At 42.2% G+C, this 16,913-nt stretch overlaps 1 protein-coding gene across 1 annotated transcript; it reads right to left on the bottom strand.

The window, feature by feature from the left end:
- Nucleotides 1-80: 80 nt before the first annotated feature.
- Nucleotides 81-12,602, bottom strand: LOC101473026 (dynein axonemal heavy chain 1-like). Its single transcript, XM_076883793.1, has 24 exons — nt 12,450-12,602; nt 12,159-12,326; nt 11,863-12,054; nt 11,505-11,636; nt 11,187-11,312; nt 10,957-11,076; nt 10,190-10,339; nt 9,931-10,091; nt 9,518-9,743; nt 9,170-9,365; nt 8,907-9,058; nt 8,625-8,821; nt 8,366-8,510; nt 8,085-8,243; nt 7,437-7,568; nt 7,131-7,301; nt 6,806-6,985; nt 6,371-6,547; nt 2,487-2,657; nt 2,173-2,303; nt 1,580-1,724; nt 1,103-1,309; nt 684-918; nt 81-284 (listed from the first exon to the last, which is right to left on the bottom strand). Exons 1-24 carry the CDS (start codon nt 12,579-12,581, stop codon nt 163-165), a joined length of 3,927 nt encoding a protein of 1,308 aa, XP_076739908.1. The 5' UTR covers nt 12,582-12,602; the 3' UTR covers nt 81-162.
- Between the last annotated feature and the right edge of the window lie 4,311 nt (nt 12,603-16,913).

Here is a 16,913-nt window from a genome sequence, read left to right on the forward strand (position 1 = left end):
TTTGGCTGTGCAGAAAATACACACAAAAAAGGATCCAATTACCAAGTGATTTTAGTGATGGTAAATAAACACAGAGGATATTGCTTGTGAACAGTTTATTAGATAGATTAAAGTAGATAACCAATAACTAACAGCAATAACTAATAATAACTAATTTCTCGTTCAATAGTCCAGTGCACAGATGAGTGCAACACCCCGTTTGACCCAGTGCCTCTGGGTGTGATGTGTTGGCAACTCCAATGACACCACATAGTTCGTAGAGTGGCCGGTGGTGGACAGAGTCCCTGCAAAAGCACACAGAGCACTTCAGTGACTTAAAGACAAAAGTGTTTTAAACCATTTCTGTTTTTTCATTGCTACACTGAAGGAAGGATTTGTGAGCAGCCTAAGGTGCCAAGACGTTGGCATTGCGAGTGGAAAAAACTGAGCTGCACTTTCAGATGCTTCATGAAATTAGACCCTCACTGGAGTCTATTTTGGGTGAGTAATAAAACCAGCAAACAGGGATACGCACAAACCTATGACGGCACACCTACTGACTACAGATCATAACCTGAGCCAGAGTTTCACAAACATGGACTTTTCTTTTGTTTTTTCCTCACAAATTTACAAAAAACTCAAATTAATCTATATTATTTCTTATAATCTCTATACTAATCTATATCACTCCTCTATATACTGACCAGCTCGTGTGAGTGTCTTGTAGATAGGGCATACATAGATCCCTGAGGCTGGAGGCTTTCGGTTGGGTTTGGGGATCAGCCAGATGACGGCCATTTGGGTGTAGAGCTCCTTGGGTCTGGACTCTGCGAGCTGACCTGCCTTGTTATCCCAGCGAGCCCCCTCCAGGAATAGACCATGAATGTAGCAGCCTGTGTCTGGTGTTTCTGTTATCTCTGACACTGACTTCACTAATACCTGAAGGATAAATCATCACAAAAAAGTAGGTCAAGACCAGTGAAAACCTGGGTTAGGGTTGGGGTGGGGGTTAAAGTCATTATGAATGTAGCACTTTATATACATACAGATATGAAGCAATGTTCTACATCTGTAAGACTGTTCTTTAAAACATTGCTGCTAGTGAGGCAGCCTACAGTCTGACCTCAAAGTCAAATCCAATCGTGTCAATTGAGGTGCCGAAGCGACGGGCATAATTCTGGAGGGTTCCGGTGAGAAAAGCCTGCGGGAAAAAGAAGCCGCTAATCCAGAACGCAGGTGGAATGCCGTTAGAGATCCATCTCTGTAGGAAATTGATCCTCTGAAGCAGGTCTGACACCCAGGAGGCCAGAGGCTTCAGAGACGGGTAGGCCTGAAGAACGAGAACAGCGGAGTCAAACTGTGCATTCTCAGAAAGCACATTATTACATTTTAGGAGGAGAACAGAAATATCTTTATTTGATTTTCTGCCCAGTTAAATGGCACTTCAAATATTCAAGTCACAAGTGTGCACAATCTAGTGATACAAAAATTTGAAGAAAAAAAAGGATAACAACAGAGAGAAAAAAAGAGAATACATTCACATGTGCAGCCCCTGCTACAAAGTGAGTCACATGTAAAGTAACAGCTGTGTGTGCCTTGCCTTGGCTTTCCACATATCAGGCACCGCATTGTTGAATAAGCTGCGGGCCATAAGCTCGAGCGCGGATGACATCACCACTGAACCTTTCAAAGCCTTCACAATATCTCTGAGACTCAGAGAGATGACCTCCAGCAGCTTGTTATATCTGAAAGATAAAAAACAAACAAACACAATTACAAGTTACTAAAGCACTAATAACCACATGCCCACAGTTTGAGTAAAACGCAATTTTCAGGGCATGACTTACCAGAAATCTACTAATATGTGTGAGGTAATGAGACACTCCCAGATCAGGTTGATTAATGTGCAAAAATTTCTTTTTGTGCATAGTTCCACAAAAACAGATAAGCATTCACCTTGCAGAGGAATGATGAAATGACCCCGTATGTTTCATTCCTCCTCAAATTTCTTCGTGATAACAAAAAACCTTCACTTAATGGACAAAATATTTCTACTCTCTATATATACAAAAAAAAAAAAAAGTTTGCTGATCAATACGAATGACTCGGGAGATGCTAAGTCGGATTCTGGGACCTTCAGCCTCCAGACTCACTCTGGACAAATTTCTGACTAATAGTACAGCCTAATGTTACCTGATGACCTCCTGGATGAGCACAGTGTTCATGGACTCCTTGTAGAGCACCGGGTATTTTCCCATCACTTCTTCAATGTCAAAAGGAGGAGGGATCTTTTCAACGATGCCTGCCACTATCTCCTCCACTATCTGTAGCGAAGAAAGAAAAACAGATCATAGACAACACATCACATGCCCCGCACCTCTCAAACTCTATTTAATTACAAAGCAATCAATAACAATTAGTGCTAAATTGAATTATTAAGCAATCAATAACATGATGCTAGTAGTAATAATAAAGACATCTAAAGACAAATGAATCTGTATCGGTACCTCCTCAAGAGTTTTGCCCTCAGCAGATGTAGCTCGGGGCTGGAGACGAACCACAGCTTCTAACAAGCCAAAGGCCTCATTTTGAGCAAAGCTGATGTTAGCGTTGTCATGGAGACCAAAGATCTCAGGTGTGTCATTGATGGGCAAACCACGAATGTATGCCAAATAACCCTAGGGTCACAATTGCCATGACAGCGAGTTAGTCAAGCAGTCAGTGTTTGACATGATCAGAGTTAACATTTTACAGCATTTTTAACAAAATGTCTTGATTGGACTGCATTTCTAGTCTAAGCTTAAATCACAAGCTTTCAGGCTTTTCTGCAATCTGTGTTACTGCAGGCAAATACTCACCGCCTCTCTTGTTATATTTCCTTGTTTGAGAATGGCAGCAAGAAGAGAGAAAACAGTTTCTATTGTTGTGAACTTGTTAAAGAACAAACTCACACAAAGGGAAACACACTGTGGCATTGCAGCACAGTAACTCATGTGATAGTTTAACTTCTCTGAGCTGTGGAAACTTTTGTTCTCTATGACTGATTTGTATTTGATGGCTGTGTGACTCATGGTGTTTTACATAGGGATGGGTATTGATAAGATTTTCACGATTCCGATTCCATTTTCGATTCTGTTTAACGATTCGATTCTTTATCAATTCTCTTATCGATTCTTTTTAAAAAAGGAGAACACTAAGTTCGATTAGCTTAGAACTTTGTTTTATATCTTCTCTTTGAACAAGATAGAAATTTAGGAGTAACATGGCCTTACAAACCCAACAGTGAGATCTTAAGAGATCCAGCCTACGGCTCTTCAATGGGTGTCACAGGGTCCCCAGGAAAAAAAATTGTAAATGTAAAATAATAAAATAAATATTCTTCTGTAGCAATAACAAAGCATAACATAAATTATTCAGTAGCAATTACACAAGAATATCCAGTAATGTCCCTGCCTACAATTAAACACATTCACTTACCTAAAATTGGGGGCATCTGCTGTGGCAAATGGGTTCAAGCTAGTGTTTCCAACTTAGCGACTTTGTCGCTATATTTAGCGAGTTTTCAGACCCCTTAGCGACTTTTTTTTTTAGAAAAAAGGTCGCTAAAAAAAGGACGTGAAAGCGCGTATCGATTTTACTCTCAACAAACAGTGGGTGCTGTAACGCAGTCAGTTCTTCTTTTACTCGTATGCTGTTTTGTGGATCACAAGGTTTAAAACTACTTATAAACACACACACAAAGTAACTCCACCAGAGTGCCTATTTCAGGTCACTTTTGCCGGTCCAAGCCCGGGTAAAGGAGCAGGGTTGGAATTGTGACATTAAAAAAAACAATAATTGCTAAAATAAATTTAATTTGTAGTTCTAAATAAACTAAATGCATTTAGGAAGTTTTTTACTCACTTTATGTCTCTTCCACGATGTTATTTCTCTCTCCAACAACATAGGTTACAATTAGATTAGCATGACCAATTATGCAAATCAGGCGATGACATCATTTAGCGACTTCTAGCGACTTTTAGGACAGCCAATAGCGATTTTCCTTACTGAGGAGTTGGCAACACTAGTTCAAGCCTTTTACCACAAACTTAGTCACTGCTGGGTGCGTATCGGCCCAATCGCTCAACCGATGATGCCATCTCCACTGCACTCCACTCAGCACTCACACACCTGGACAAAAAAGATTCATATGTTCGAATGCTGTTCATAGACTTCAGTTCAGCATTCAACACTATAATCCCCCAACAGCTCACTCAAAAACTGGTCCAGCTGGGGCTCAACACCTCACTGTGCAACTGGCTGTTGGATTTCCTCACCGGAAGACCTCAAGCAGTACGGGTCGGCAGTAATACATCCAGCACCATCATTTTAAACACGGGGGCCCCGCAGGGATGTGTGCTGAGCCCCCTCCTCTTCACTCTGCTGACCCATGACTGCACTCCATCACACAGCTCCAACCTCTTCATCAAGTTTGCGGACGACACAACGGTGGTGGGTCTCATTAGCAACAGGGATGAGACCGACTACAGAAGTGAGGTGAGACGCCTGGCCACGTGGTGTGCTGACAACAATCTCTCTCTGAATGTGGAGAAGACGAAGGAGATTGTTGTGGACTTCAGGAGAATGCACACCCAACATGCTCCTCTGACCATTGACGGAGCGTCTGTGGAGAGAGTGAGCAGCACCAAGTTCTTGGGTGTGCACATCACAGAGGATCTCTCCTGGACGTACAACACCACAGCACTGGCCAAGAAATCACAGCAGCGTCTCTCCTTTCTCCGCAAACTAAGAAGAGCAGGAGCACCAGCCCCCATCATGTACACTTTCTACAGAGGCACCATCGAGAGCATCCTGTCGAGCTGCATCACTGTGTGGTTTGGAGCCTGCAATGCGTCCTGCCATAGAACCCTCCAACGCATAGTGAGAGCTGCAGAGAGGATCATTGGTGTCTCTCTCCCCTCCCTCCAGGACATTTACAGCACCCGTCTCACTAAAAAAGCCCTTTGCATAGCGGCTGATCCCACGCACCCAATGCAAAGCTTCTTCAAGCTGCTGCCGTCAGGGAGGAGACTGCGGAGTCTCCAGGCCAGGACCAGCAGACTGAAGGACAGCTTCATCCATCAGGCTGTCAGGAAGCTAAACTCCCTCCCGATTCTGCCCCCCTCTCCCCTCTTCTCCACCACGGTCTCACTGAACTCTGTCACACACACACACACACTCACTCTCTGACGCTCTCACTGGCCTGCTCCAGTCACTTTGTGGAGCATTGGACTGCTTAAGCATTGGACCTCATAAGCCTTTGTTGTTACACTATCTCTTACCGTACACTACTAAATCCCCATTTGCACTATTTGCCTATTTTGCACCACTATGCCTTCTTACTTGAATATTGTATATTGTATATTGCATAGCTTTTTTTTGTTATACGTAAAATTGTATTGTATTTATTTAAATTTATTTAAATTTTTACTTTTTAATTATTTTATTTGCATTTTTCTAATCACTAGGGTTTGAGAGTAACGCAATTTCTATTCTGTGTATGTCCTGTACATGTGGCAGAATTGACAAATAAAGTTGACTTGACTTGACTTCGTCTATCCTGGCCTGAAAGGAGACGCTACCGGTAGACTGCAGCGAGAACTGCCAGCATCTGAGCCAGCCAGACTCTGTCTGTCTGTCTCATCATGGTCACCTAAATGCACAGTAATAGCAGGTTTTGTAATAAGGCAGATCGCGCTAACATAATATGCACTGTTAGTTGATTATTTACCTGCCGCATTAACGGGAGAGGACGTGCAAACGTTACCGCTGCTGCTGGGTTGAGATTCACGAGTCCGGAGCGGAATTAAAAACATGACATTCATTTAAGGTTATCACGTGTTTTGTGAGCAAATGCTTTTGCATATTCGTAGTGTTTCCTCCCTTAAATGAAGTATCTACTTTGCAAGTATTGCAAGTTGCCCTGTTGTCATCCGTTCTCGTAAACTTTTGAGCGTTTGAGCCGCTTACGCGCCGTGTTTCCTGCCAGGTAAATGACGCTCCGCAACGTGGTGACGTCATTCGGGGCGACTGGAATCGATAAGGGAATCGTTTGCAAAAATGGCAAACAATTCCAAGGAATTGAAACAGTGGGAACCGGTTCTCAACAAGAACCGGTTTTCGATACCCATCCCTAGTTTTACATGACTGATGTTTCCCCCCAGGCTTGGCTAACTTAGCCTTACTTCCAAAAAATGCATATAGCATGACTCTTTTCTGTTTTTTAAAACAAACATATTTAAGTTTGATAAGGCACACACTTGCCTTTTATACTTTGCTTTTCTCACAATCAATAGCCTGTTATAAACTCAAAATTATGTATAGTAAACAGAGAGTTCTGAGTTTATCTAACCTTGATATCCAGTTTTGTGTCTATTTGCCGGTAGACTCCAGATGCACAGTAGACGTGATCACTACTGAGGACAGCAGGACAATAGAAGTCCTCCACCACACTGAGCAGACATCGTCTGTCCCAGTCATCTGTCACACGGCCACCATAATTAATCTCTCCTGCAGTGTATTTTAGAACCTGGACAGGTGGAGGACAGCAATGGGAGACAGACAAATGAACATGCTCAGCACAGGCAGATGCACACACATAATTTCTACCAAAAACCAGAACACAGGCGTCTTTCCTAGATGGCCTGTGTTTCTGCTTATAGCTTATACATCAACTATCTGTAAGAAACATTCTTATAACTGTAAGAAACAGTATGTATAAGTAGGAGCAATTTGAAACATCATCTTCAAATAGGTAATGAAACAGAGACAGAAGTGTTGCCTCCACCTTGTATGGGATGTCCTGGTACTCATCCAGGAACATTTTGAGCTGGCTGATACAAATGTTCAGGTCGCCATCAGTGAACTCATAGGGAATGTTGAAGCCCAAAGGGCCAAACTTTCGTCTCTCCAAAGCAATTCCATGGAACAGGCAGAGAGACAGCAGCAAAGACTTAAAGTCTGCTGTCTAGACAAGAAAGAAGAGTAGAGGAACCATTCATAGCAAATCTACACACTGGTTTGAGAAGACTTTACTATATGTTGTCAAACCAAAGCAGCAGGAGCTAAATATGGGAAACCAATCAGAGACACTAGAAGTACTTGAGACAGACCTTGGTGGAAGAGGAGAGAAAATCATTAGTGAGCCTCATGTAGGTTTTCTGTAGGTTGGCCTTGATGCCTCTTGGAGGTTCAATGGTCATTTTGGAACCATTCTGCAGAACAGACACCGGGAACTTATTGCTGGGAAGACTTGTGAGCCACAGGCGGAAGTTCTCGTGCACCTGTACAGGAAAAGAGACAGATTTTTCCCTTGGAATATAAAGGATGAAAAAGCTCTGTGTCCTTGGCTAGTCTAGCATATACACACTGAGGATCTGTTTTGCTTCTGGTTTATATTTGTGTCCTCTTGTTGTCACCTTTAGTGGGTTGATGTTTTCAATAAGTCTCTCCAGGGTAGGCATCCAGCTGGGTGCCAGATGACAGTTCTGGAAAAAAACCCAGTGACCTCTTTCCATGGCATCGTGCATCATACTCTCAGCCCAGGGGCCCTGAATCACACAAATGACAGCATTTCTGATAGGTTTAATCATTATTGGAGAAGCTGGTCTCATAAATAATATTTTGACTGTGGGCCTCAGTGCATCTGCCTACAGCTGAAAGGTTTTGGACACTCAGTTGAAAGACAGAAATTGAGAAGGGGGATACAAAAAGCCTGACACGAGCCAAGATCACGTAATTGCAAGTAATGTGATGCTAATGTCTATTGAACGTCTAAAGTGTGCTGCTAGAAGAATGTTGCCAGCACGGTTTAAGGTTTTTGGACACTGAGTCTGTATTTATCATTCAAGCTTCTTAAGCTCATTTATGGCCCCTAGAGTACATTGTCCTGGAATGGTCATAAATAGTGAAAACAATTAGCACAGCGGTGCTCTCATTCTCATTCTCACCAAGACAAATGACACTGGCCTGGTTCAGTGAAAATGTGATTTACAGCAGATTCCTGTGAGTCAGAGTGTGTGTGTGAGAGAGAGTGAGAATTCCCAGGCCCCCCTTCTAAAACTGACCTGGCCTTGGCCAAGAGAGATGGCGCTCATTTTCTTGGAGAATTGCATGACATCAGCAAATTTGTAGAGGTCAGCAGCAGGGTCGGTGCCAGGGGACAGAACAAAGATCAGGGGAGTGGAGGAAGATGACTCTGCGAAGACGACAGACAGGTCTGATGTCTGCAGAAAGATGGAAAGAGAAATAAGCCATAATTGATGTTATCACATACTGTGTCATAGTGTCATGTTACTGCACACAACTGAGATTTACTATGCATTTTAAGACGGGAGAAGTACTTTACCTGAGGCTCTATGAAGCGCTGTCCTAACTCAGCAGCAACAAAGTCCTGCAGGCCTTGAATGAGGCAGTCAGCCCTCAGACAGCGCAGGACCAACAGCTTCTGGAAAGAGTCCAGGATGACATCCCACGCTCCTGGGAGGGGCTCCCTTTAGGCAAATATACAGACATAAGCACAGCTTGTTAGACACTCACAGCTTCTGCAACGTACAAATGAAGGTGCAAAGTGTGAATGTGTTAGCACGGTGTTTGGCTTTACATGCCTGTGAGGCTGGCTACTGTCAAAAATTTTCTTGAAGCCCTCCAGATGTTCAGGGAAGCTTTGCGCCAGGTTAGAAAAAATTTTCAGAGTGCTGAGGCCTAAAATGTTCTGCCAGGCACGTTCTGACAGCCAGCTTACTGCTGGGTTGGCCAGCTGTTGGACAGGCATTGCTCCAGACAACAGGTAGCGCCACTCGACCTGTCAAAAGGAGGCGATGCAGCTTCATCACGTGTATTTAGGCTGCTTAAAGAAGATGACAGATCCCCTTCTTGCCGTTACTCACCATGTCAATCTTTTTGTCGTTCATCATGATGCGAGCGCACAGGAGAAAGGCAAACATCAGTTTGTGTTTCTCAAACAAGCTGCGACATATATTACCATAGAGGCTGAAGGTGAAATATTCATTGATGTTCCAGATTCTCTCCTCCACTGTGTCTGTGTGAAACATGTCAAGAAAAAAGGTGCTACCATAACATTGTTCACATCTGGTTCTTGTGATTTTGTTATCTTCACACATGTAGTTCAGTGTATAATCTTGCTGACTACCTGCACTTCTAGAGTTGGCAATACCAGACAAAAAGATTCCCAGGAACCACTCCAGAGAGTACTGGTACATTGGGTCAACATTGGACAGATCTGACACGCAGAAGAAGAGGATCTGTGCACGCACAGCCACAGGGACATACTCCAGACGGGCAGCATCAATGTTCTGCTCTGTCTTTTCTGCTGCCTTCACTTTAGCCTGCCAGAAACCCCAACATCGAAAACAGAGCAAATGTGGCTTAAAAGTTTAATGATGCATCACCAACATTTTATGAACAAGGGTGTAAAGAAAATTATTTAAACACTTCCCCGATATACAATATTGGACACAAAACCTTTCCACTGCCTGACCTTGATCTCTCCAGCTTTGATCTTCGAAGCCTCCAACACTCGGATGAGCTCCTCATTGTCCACAGGATTGCCTTCTGTGGAGCTGAGTCGGAACAGTATCTCATCCTCAATTTCTTTCAGTTCCTGCTTCATCTTGGCATTGCTGGTGATTAGCTGGTTCTTTGCAACCTCCAAGTCTTGCTGCTCTTTAGCCACCACCATCCCCAACAACTGGTCTTGTAGACCACTGAATATAAATAGAATGCACAGTCCCACAAATTCAGACCGTATGAGTAAGTATCACTAACAGAAACAGGTTTGCAGGATTCAGGACAATGTCCAAGCAATTACATTTTAACATCCTGCCAATCTTTTCAGTTATGGACTAAATAAATTATAATCACAGCAAATACTAAAATTAAAATGTGTGTTACCTGGGTGACAGGGTGAAGTTTATGAGTGTGACTTTGGCAGAAAACTCTGGAGAGTAGTGTGGGTTGGGCAGCTTGGTTGTGAGGTACATCTTGAAAGACTCGTGGTAGTCGATGAGTGAATCGCCCAGTTTCAGTAAAGTATGGCCTTGCTGCTTAAAAGTCTTAATAGGTGTGAGATAAACATAGTGGTGTGTTAGAAAGGTGAATAACACTGAAATAAAAAGAACCATTTGTTTGCAGCAGGTGTGTGAGTAATTACCTGTTGTAACAGGACAGGTTCTAGAGCAGGATCTAGTTCTTCCCCCACATTCTCTAAGAGGCAGGGTTTACCGAAGCGGATTGCATTCTCAAGCCTGCGCAGGAAGTCCCGGTCACTGAGTTTCACAACCTCCAACCCACTGTCCTTTTCCTGGGTGACCACAGGAAACATTTATGAGTAAGCAGTAAATCAAAAATCTATTTAAGCATGTATGTGTTAATAATATGTCCAGAGTTTGTTACACATCACTGCAGGTACCTGTGATGTTGTTGTTAACATATTAATTATGTGCACTAGAAACTTTATGATACTGACACTTGATCATATAATTACATATCACATTAAAAAAAATAAATTAAAGGAACACTTTTTAATCAGACTATAGCATCAAGATAGTTAAACTTATGGGATATTGATGTGGTCAGTTAAGTAGCGGTTGGGGTCAGTTTCAGTTTCAGCTGCTTTGGTGTTAATGACACTAACAACAGGTACACTGGAGGGTCAATGAGGCAAAAACAGCAATAATTTTACAGGTAGAGGCCACTGACATCTTCCCCTTCTCATCTTTTCAGCCTTCTGTAGGTCAATCATTTTCATTTCCATCAAACAATGTGGCATCCTGTAATTCCTAACACAATCCCAAGCAAATATCTGTATAGTTAAATGTATGTTAAAGTGTTCCTTTATCTTTTTTGGGCAGTGTATATCCAAATACTGCTCTTTTTCTTCTCTCAAGTTTTGACATAATCAGCACAGTTTGACCTCACCATGTTTTTAATCCATGTGTTTGCTTGTCCCTGAGGATCAATGAAGAGGGCCCAGCGCAGAGAGTACTGAGAAATCACACCATTTTCCACAGAAAGGTTGTCCTTGGGCAAACCTGCTATCTACAGGCACATAGAAATAAAAAATAACATTAACACAATAAAAAGTCAAATTAACCCAGAAAGGGTGAAAAAACAAAATAAGGCACTCCTATGAATAAATTGCCTCCAACCTGCCAGGTGCGGATGTTCACTGGATCTCCCAGAGTGCTGACCAGGTTGGGTACATCAGTGTGTGGAACACCCAGCTCTTTGAAACCTTTCAGCAATTCTTTAGCCATGGCTGCTCGGTACTCTCCCTGCCCCCCCCCCCCCCCCAAAAAAAAACAAACAAACAAAAGAACAAAAACAAAAATAATCAACACACAAATTATGCTTCATTGATAACTGCATATACAGTATATTGTATTGTGGGAGAGGACCAGATGGAGACATGCTAAAATGAGGAATATAGACAGATACAGTGCAACATTTTATTATGATAAACTTACAGTGAAGGGTCCCAAGTATGCAATATATCCTGCAGACAGAAGCATGTCACCGGCTACGTTACTGATCATGTAATCCAAATGTTGTACTGTCTCCTTCCAACGCACTTTTTCATCTGCCAATCCACCAATAAGCTGGGAAATATAAAAACAGACTAACATTTAAGGACACATAGTAACTGGTATCGTAAACCTTTCTGCTTTCTGTTGTTTTATTTTTTCATATTTATGTATATGTTCCAAACAGTTTTAGTATATAGACTGAAACAATTGCATTACTATATAAGTTAATGTGTTGTTTCTAACTGCTTGATTTGGCCATGTGGGTTGTAACTGTAATTTTTACTCCCAGTTGTCTGACCTTGTCTGCTCGGACGAGGCGAGCCTCACATAGTTGATACTTATTGTCCAGCTCGTCCTTCTTAGCTAGGCAGTCCTGGTACTTGGCCTGCAAAGTGGCAATCCCAGCTTCAACTCCTGCCAGTTTCTCTTTGGCTTTATCCAGATTTCGCTGGGTTTCTGCTAAGTCCTCTTGGGCTGCCTGGAGAGCTATCTGCACGCAAATTTACACATTTACTGTTTTGATGACTCTGTTATCTGAAAGACATATTACTATATCAATTGTATGTCACACATAAATAATTAACACAGTTTTACCCTTTTAGGTTCCACAGCCTTCGCCACAAAGTTATATGCATGCATGGCTCGCACCCACTGGCAAATGGAAGTGCAAGCTTTGGAAATCTTGGCAATGGAAGCTGGCTGAAATTCCTCATTATCTATATATGGCTGGATTAAGCTGATCACATTCTCTGGGATGTTATCCTGCAGTATAGGAGGCAGAAAAAGCTGCTTTTAATACACTGCAAACATCAAACACTGAAACTTGAAGCATAAACTCAAATCTGAGAAAGTCAACAATAACGTTCTCGTCAATACATACTACACCTTATCATATTTGAAGAGACTTTCCAGAAACTTTCCAGGGTCCTGGAGCAGACCCTTCCCAGGCTCCCAGTAGTCATCAACCTTGGTGCCAGGTTTCTCCCCGGGTACCTTTTTGGGTTTGATGCCTTTCATAATGCACACTGAAGTAGTGACCCAGCATAGATCAAATGTAAGCACAAAAGTAGCCAAGGTAGTGTTTTTCCTGGAAATTTTAAGTGAAAGGATAAAGTAACTGCTTACCACTTTAGTTTAACAATGATTAATGAAATGTAACCGTGTAACTCATCAGCAGTCTGCACAGTATGGTCACATATTAAAACTGAAGAATATGTTGTACTTGTTGTAGTGTTTCATCATGGGTCCAGTTTTTACCCAGGTGCTTAAAGCCCTTCTTTACCCTCATGTAACACCAACAGTAATTTCCAACCACTATTTCCTGTTCCTGTCAGTCAAACAAACAGACGACAAACATCTTCTATAAACAGGAATAATGTCATTTTATCGGATTAGAAAACATCTAATCTAGCGTTGATATTACACTGCTGTTTAGTGTCTGGCTGATCTCAGTGTCACCAAAATATCTGCCCTACATGTCAAACAATGAGAGAACTTGAAACAGTAACATCACCTAGCAGCTTATTTTAATTAGTGCTAACGTTTTGTTTGCTGGCTAACATTGCTATTATTATAGTCACAGTTAATTGACTTTGAATAGCTTTATTTCAAAAGTAATTTTACAATTTCACAGCCATTTAGCTGTGTTAACTGTACATGCTGTAGGTCATAAGGCGTGCATGGATCATTTTTATAATCAGCCTCTTATCTTTTGTCCACCACAGACTTTGCCATGATAAATTGGTCAGTTGACAACCAGGAGCCGTACACCTTAACCTCAGAGGCCAGGACATCCAGGGGCAGTGTGAACACGCACTTGCTTAAATGGGACGCAAGACGGACTATAGAGGGCCACCCCCTTGCCAGACAACCAAGTGCTGTCCCTGTCCACGGCCAGTGTGAGAAGAACTCTCACTAAAGTCAACCCACACAAAGCTGCTGGACCAGACAATATACCTGGACGCGTGCTCGGAGCCCGTGCTGACCAGCTGACTGATGTCCTAGCGGGCATCTTTAACATCTCCCTGAGTCAAGCTGTTGTGCCACAGTGCTTTAAAACCACCACCATCATACCTGTCCCCAGACCTTCCCAAAGCCTAATTCCACAATGATTGCCTGAGCCTATTCTTGTTAAATGATGAAAAACTCAAAGGCACGTTTGGGCAGTGGATCTGTGTGAAATCAGCAGCTTGCAAAACGAAATCAAAATGTGTGCAATTGATTCTAAAAATAGAAATCACAATAAAGTTCAACATTTACTAAAACCGCCATTCAGTCATCTGAGAGTCTTTACTCATGAAATTATAACGGTTAGATGAATGTATATGCAGTGATTTACTGATCAATGATAAAAGGGGAGATTTATGCAATAACGAAGACTGTCATGAAAAGTATTTGGCATCTGATCTCCTGTAACCTGCGGAGCTAAGCTGTTTTACCAGCTCTGCTCTCTGATTTTTCTTTTTTCTTTTATGAAAAAACACAAGTTGTCAAAGTTATTTGTTTGCAAATGTATTTCAGAAATATCGACATACTTTTTTTAATCAGCAGAAACTTTATGTCAGTAGTGCAAAAACCTGCACTGATCTGACCTCATTTCTTCCTCATCCTGATTCCTGACCTGGGAAGGGAGAGAAATATTTGTTTTTGTTTGTCTTCTTGTTTTATTTAATTCCTTGTGGGATTTGGATCCAACACGTAAAGTATGCATATTATGCACACACACAAACACACATGCAGCTATTACCCATTTCTTGTATTCTTGAATAAAGACATTGATTTGACACATTTAATTAGCGGCCAATTGTTTTTATTGTTCAATTATTAAGAAAAAAGAAAAGGTGGGGGTGGGTGGGATGGAAAGTAAAGGGAGAGAGGAGAGAAAACCCCAACAATCCCCTCTGAGCAAGCACTAGGCGACAGTGGATAGGAAAAACTCCCTTTAAAGGAAGAAACCTATGACAGAACCAGGCTCTAGAGGGGGCAGTCAACTGTCGGGACTGGTTGGGGGGTGATTGTGAAAAGAGGGGAGGGAGATGGGAGAGGTGTTAGTAGTTAAGGGGGGGATTAAGCTGGAACAGAGGTGGGAGAGGAAGAGGCGACATTGGCAGTACTGAAAGAAGGAGTGTTCCTCCTCCAGAAGAAGCAGAAGCGTTTTTTCTTTTTCTTCAGCTGCTCTTCCACGAGCACCTTTTTCTCGAGGATGAGGATTTTCAGCTCCTCGATTGTTTCGGTGTTTTGCTTCTGCAGCTTGTTGCATTTTTTCTCCACTTCTTCTATTACGGCTTGTTTTTCTTCCAACCTTTCTTTCAGCACTTTAGATGTTGCCTCCTGTTTCTCAAACTCCTGGAGAAGAAGTTTTTCTTCTCTCTGCTTACTGACCAGCTGTTCTCTCTCTTGAAGCAGGTCTTGATATTTGTGCAGTGTCTCTTCGAACTTTACCTGCAGCATCCTGTTGTTTCCCTCCATGAGCTGGAGTTGGCACTCCATGTCTCCCTGCTTTCTGTCCAGCTGCTCTTTCTCTTGCAGGATTTCTTTATTTTGTAGCAGAGCTTCATCAAGCTTTCCTTGCAAGCTTTCATTTTGTTGCTTGATGCTCTGCAGATTGGAATCCATTTCTTTTTGTTTGATTTCTTGTTCCCTTTTCTCTTGGAGAAGCTTCTCATTTGCTTGCTCTGTGCGATCAAGCCTTTTTTTGTCAACATTGTACATTAGCTCCATGTCTCGGAGATTGGAGTGCAGCCCTCTCTTCTTCGTGCTGTCTTTCATCTTCTCCTGGAGGAGTTTTCTATTTTGCCGCAGAGCTTGATCAAGCTTTCCTTGCAAGCTTTCGTTGTGTTGCTTGATGCTCTGAAGCTTGGAATGCATTTCTTTTTCTTTTAACTCCTGTTGCCTTTTCTCTTGGAGGAGCTTCTCATTTGCTTGCTCTGTGCGATCAAGCCTTTTTTTGTCTACACTGTACATTAGCTCCATGTCTCTGAGATTGCTGTGCAGCCCTCTCTTCTTCATGCCGTCTTGTTTCTTCTCTTGGACAAGTTTTTTATTTTGTTGCAGGGCTTCATCAAGTTTTCCTTGGAGCTCCTGGTTCTTTTTGTCCATGTCATGGAGATCCTGCTGTTTCCCCTCAATAATAGCTTCCTTTTCTTGAAGCTGGAATGACAACTTTTTTAGTTGAGCGCTCTTTCGCTCATTTTCCTCCATCAAGAACTTAATCTTCTCTGCGTTTCTGAGCGCTTCATCCTCCAGTTCTTCCAAACGCTTTTCCTCTAGTTCCACTTGGTCACACCAGGGAAGAGAGGAAAGGGAAGAGTCTAGTGGCTCATCCCAAGGAAGAGCATAGGGGTCAACTTCTTGTCCCTTTGGATTTTTTTGAGACATGTTTGGTCTGGATACAGTTACAACTGCAAAGGATCCAAATATTTCAAAAGGCTTTTCTGGCGAACGGTTCAATGCTGCACACATCAAGGCTGCGAGAAACGGACTAAAAGTCGTTGCTCTTCACCCCTATTTATAGGTTTTTGGATCAAAGGAAAGAATGGTGGTAAGATTCTACGTGTGTGACGTCATAATTCTGTAAGGCAATGAGGTTGTCACGTGATATTTTTGGAGGAGGGCATTTTTCAACTTGGACAAATTATCAGTAAAGTTTCAATCTCTGTTATTTTCCCCAAAAAACGTGTTGTCGCAATCATGTTTTCTACTGTAATTGGTGCCAACAGATGGCGCAGTTTAAAGTTGGCTGTTACTCTGCCCAGGCTGCTACCATAGAAGAAGAATGTAGACCAATAGTACTTTAACGATGTCCGCTGATCGTTTCCGTGTAAATCTTAGCATTGCTTTAGCCGTCAAGCTAAAGGTTTAGCTTCATACTGCCATATTTTCAGAGTAACAAAATATTTAAACGGTCTCAGATCATGGTGAGTATTTGAAAAAATGTTTATTTAATGTGAAGCCTGTGATGTGGAAAGGTTAGCAAGCGTAATTTTGCCTATTGTGTTATACACGGGTGCTTACATCCGAGTAGTGTTGATCTTTTCTAAGGTCCATGGGTTTATCCAACGAGCAGCTAAGTCACCGTTATATCTGTAATTTTGTGTGCAACGTCTTAATGCAAAAAAAAAAAAAAAATCCCAAATCAACGCAACGAAGCAAAGACTAAACAAAAAACAAAAAAAACCCCACAATGCGTTTTTAAGCTCTCTCTGCGTTCACTGCCTCTGCAAGTGTCAAACTTCCTCGCTTTAGCTGATGCTAACCAACATTAGCGCTTACGGTTCGTATATAAACACAACTGTCAGCCCTTCACTTTTGGTGCCGACAACATTTTGAGCATTTTCTACAGTTTGTGAA

The sequence above is a fragment of the Maylandia zebra genome, linkage group LG5, assembly GCF_041146795.1.
Source record: "Maylandia zebra isolate NMK-2024a linkage group LG5, Mzebra_GT3a, whole genome shotgun sequence".
NCBI classification, from domain to species: Eukaryota; Metazoa; Chordata; class Actinopteri; order Cichliformes; family Cichlidae; genus Maylandia; species Maylandia zebra.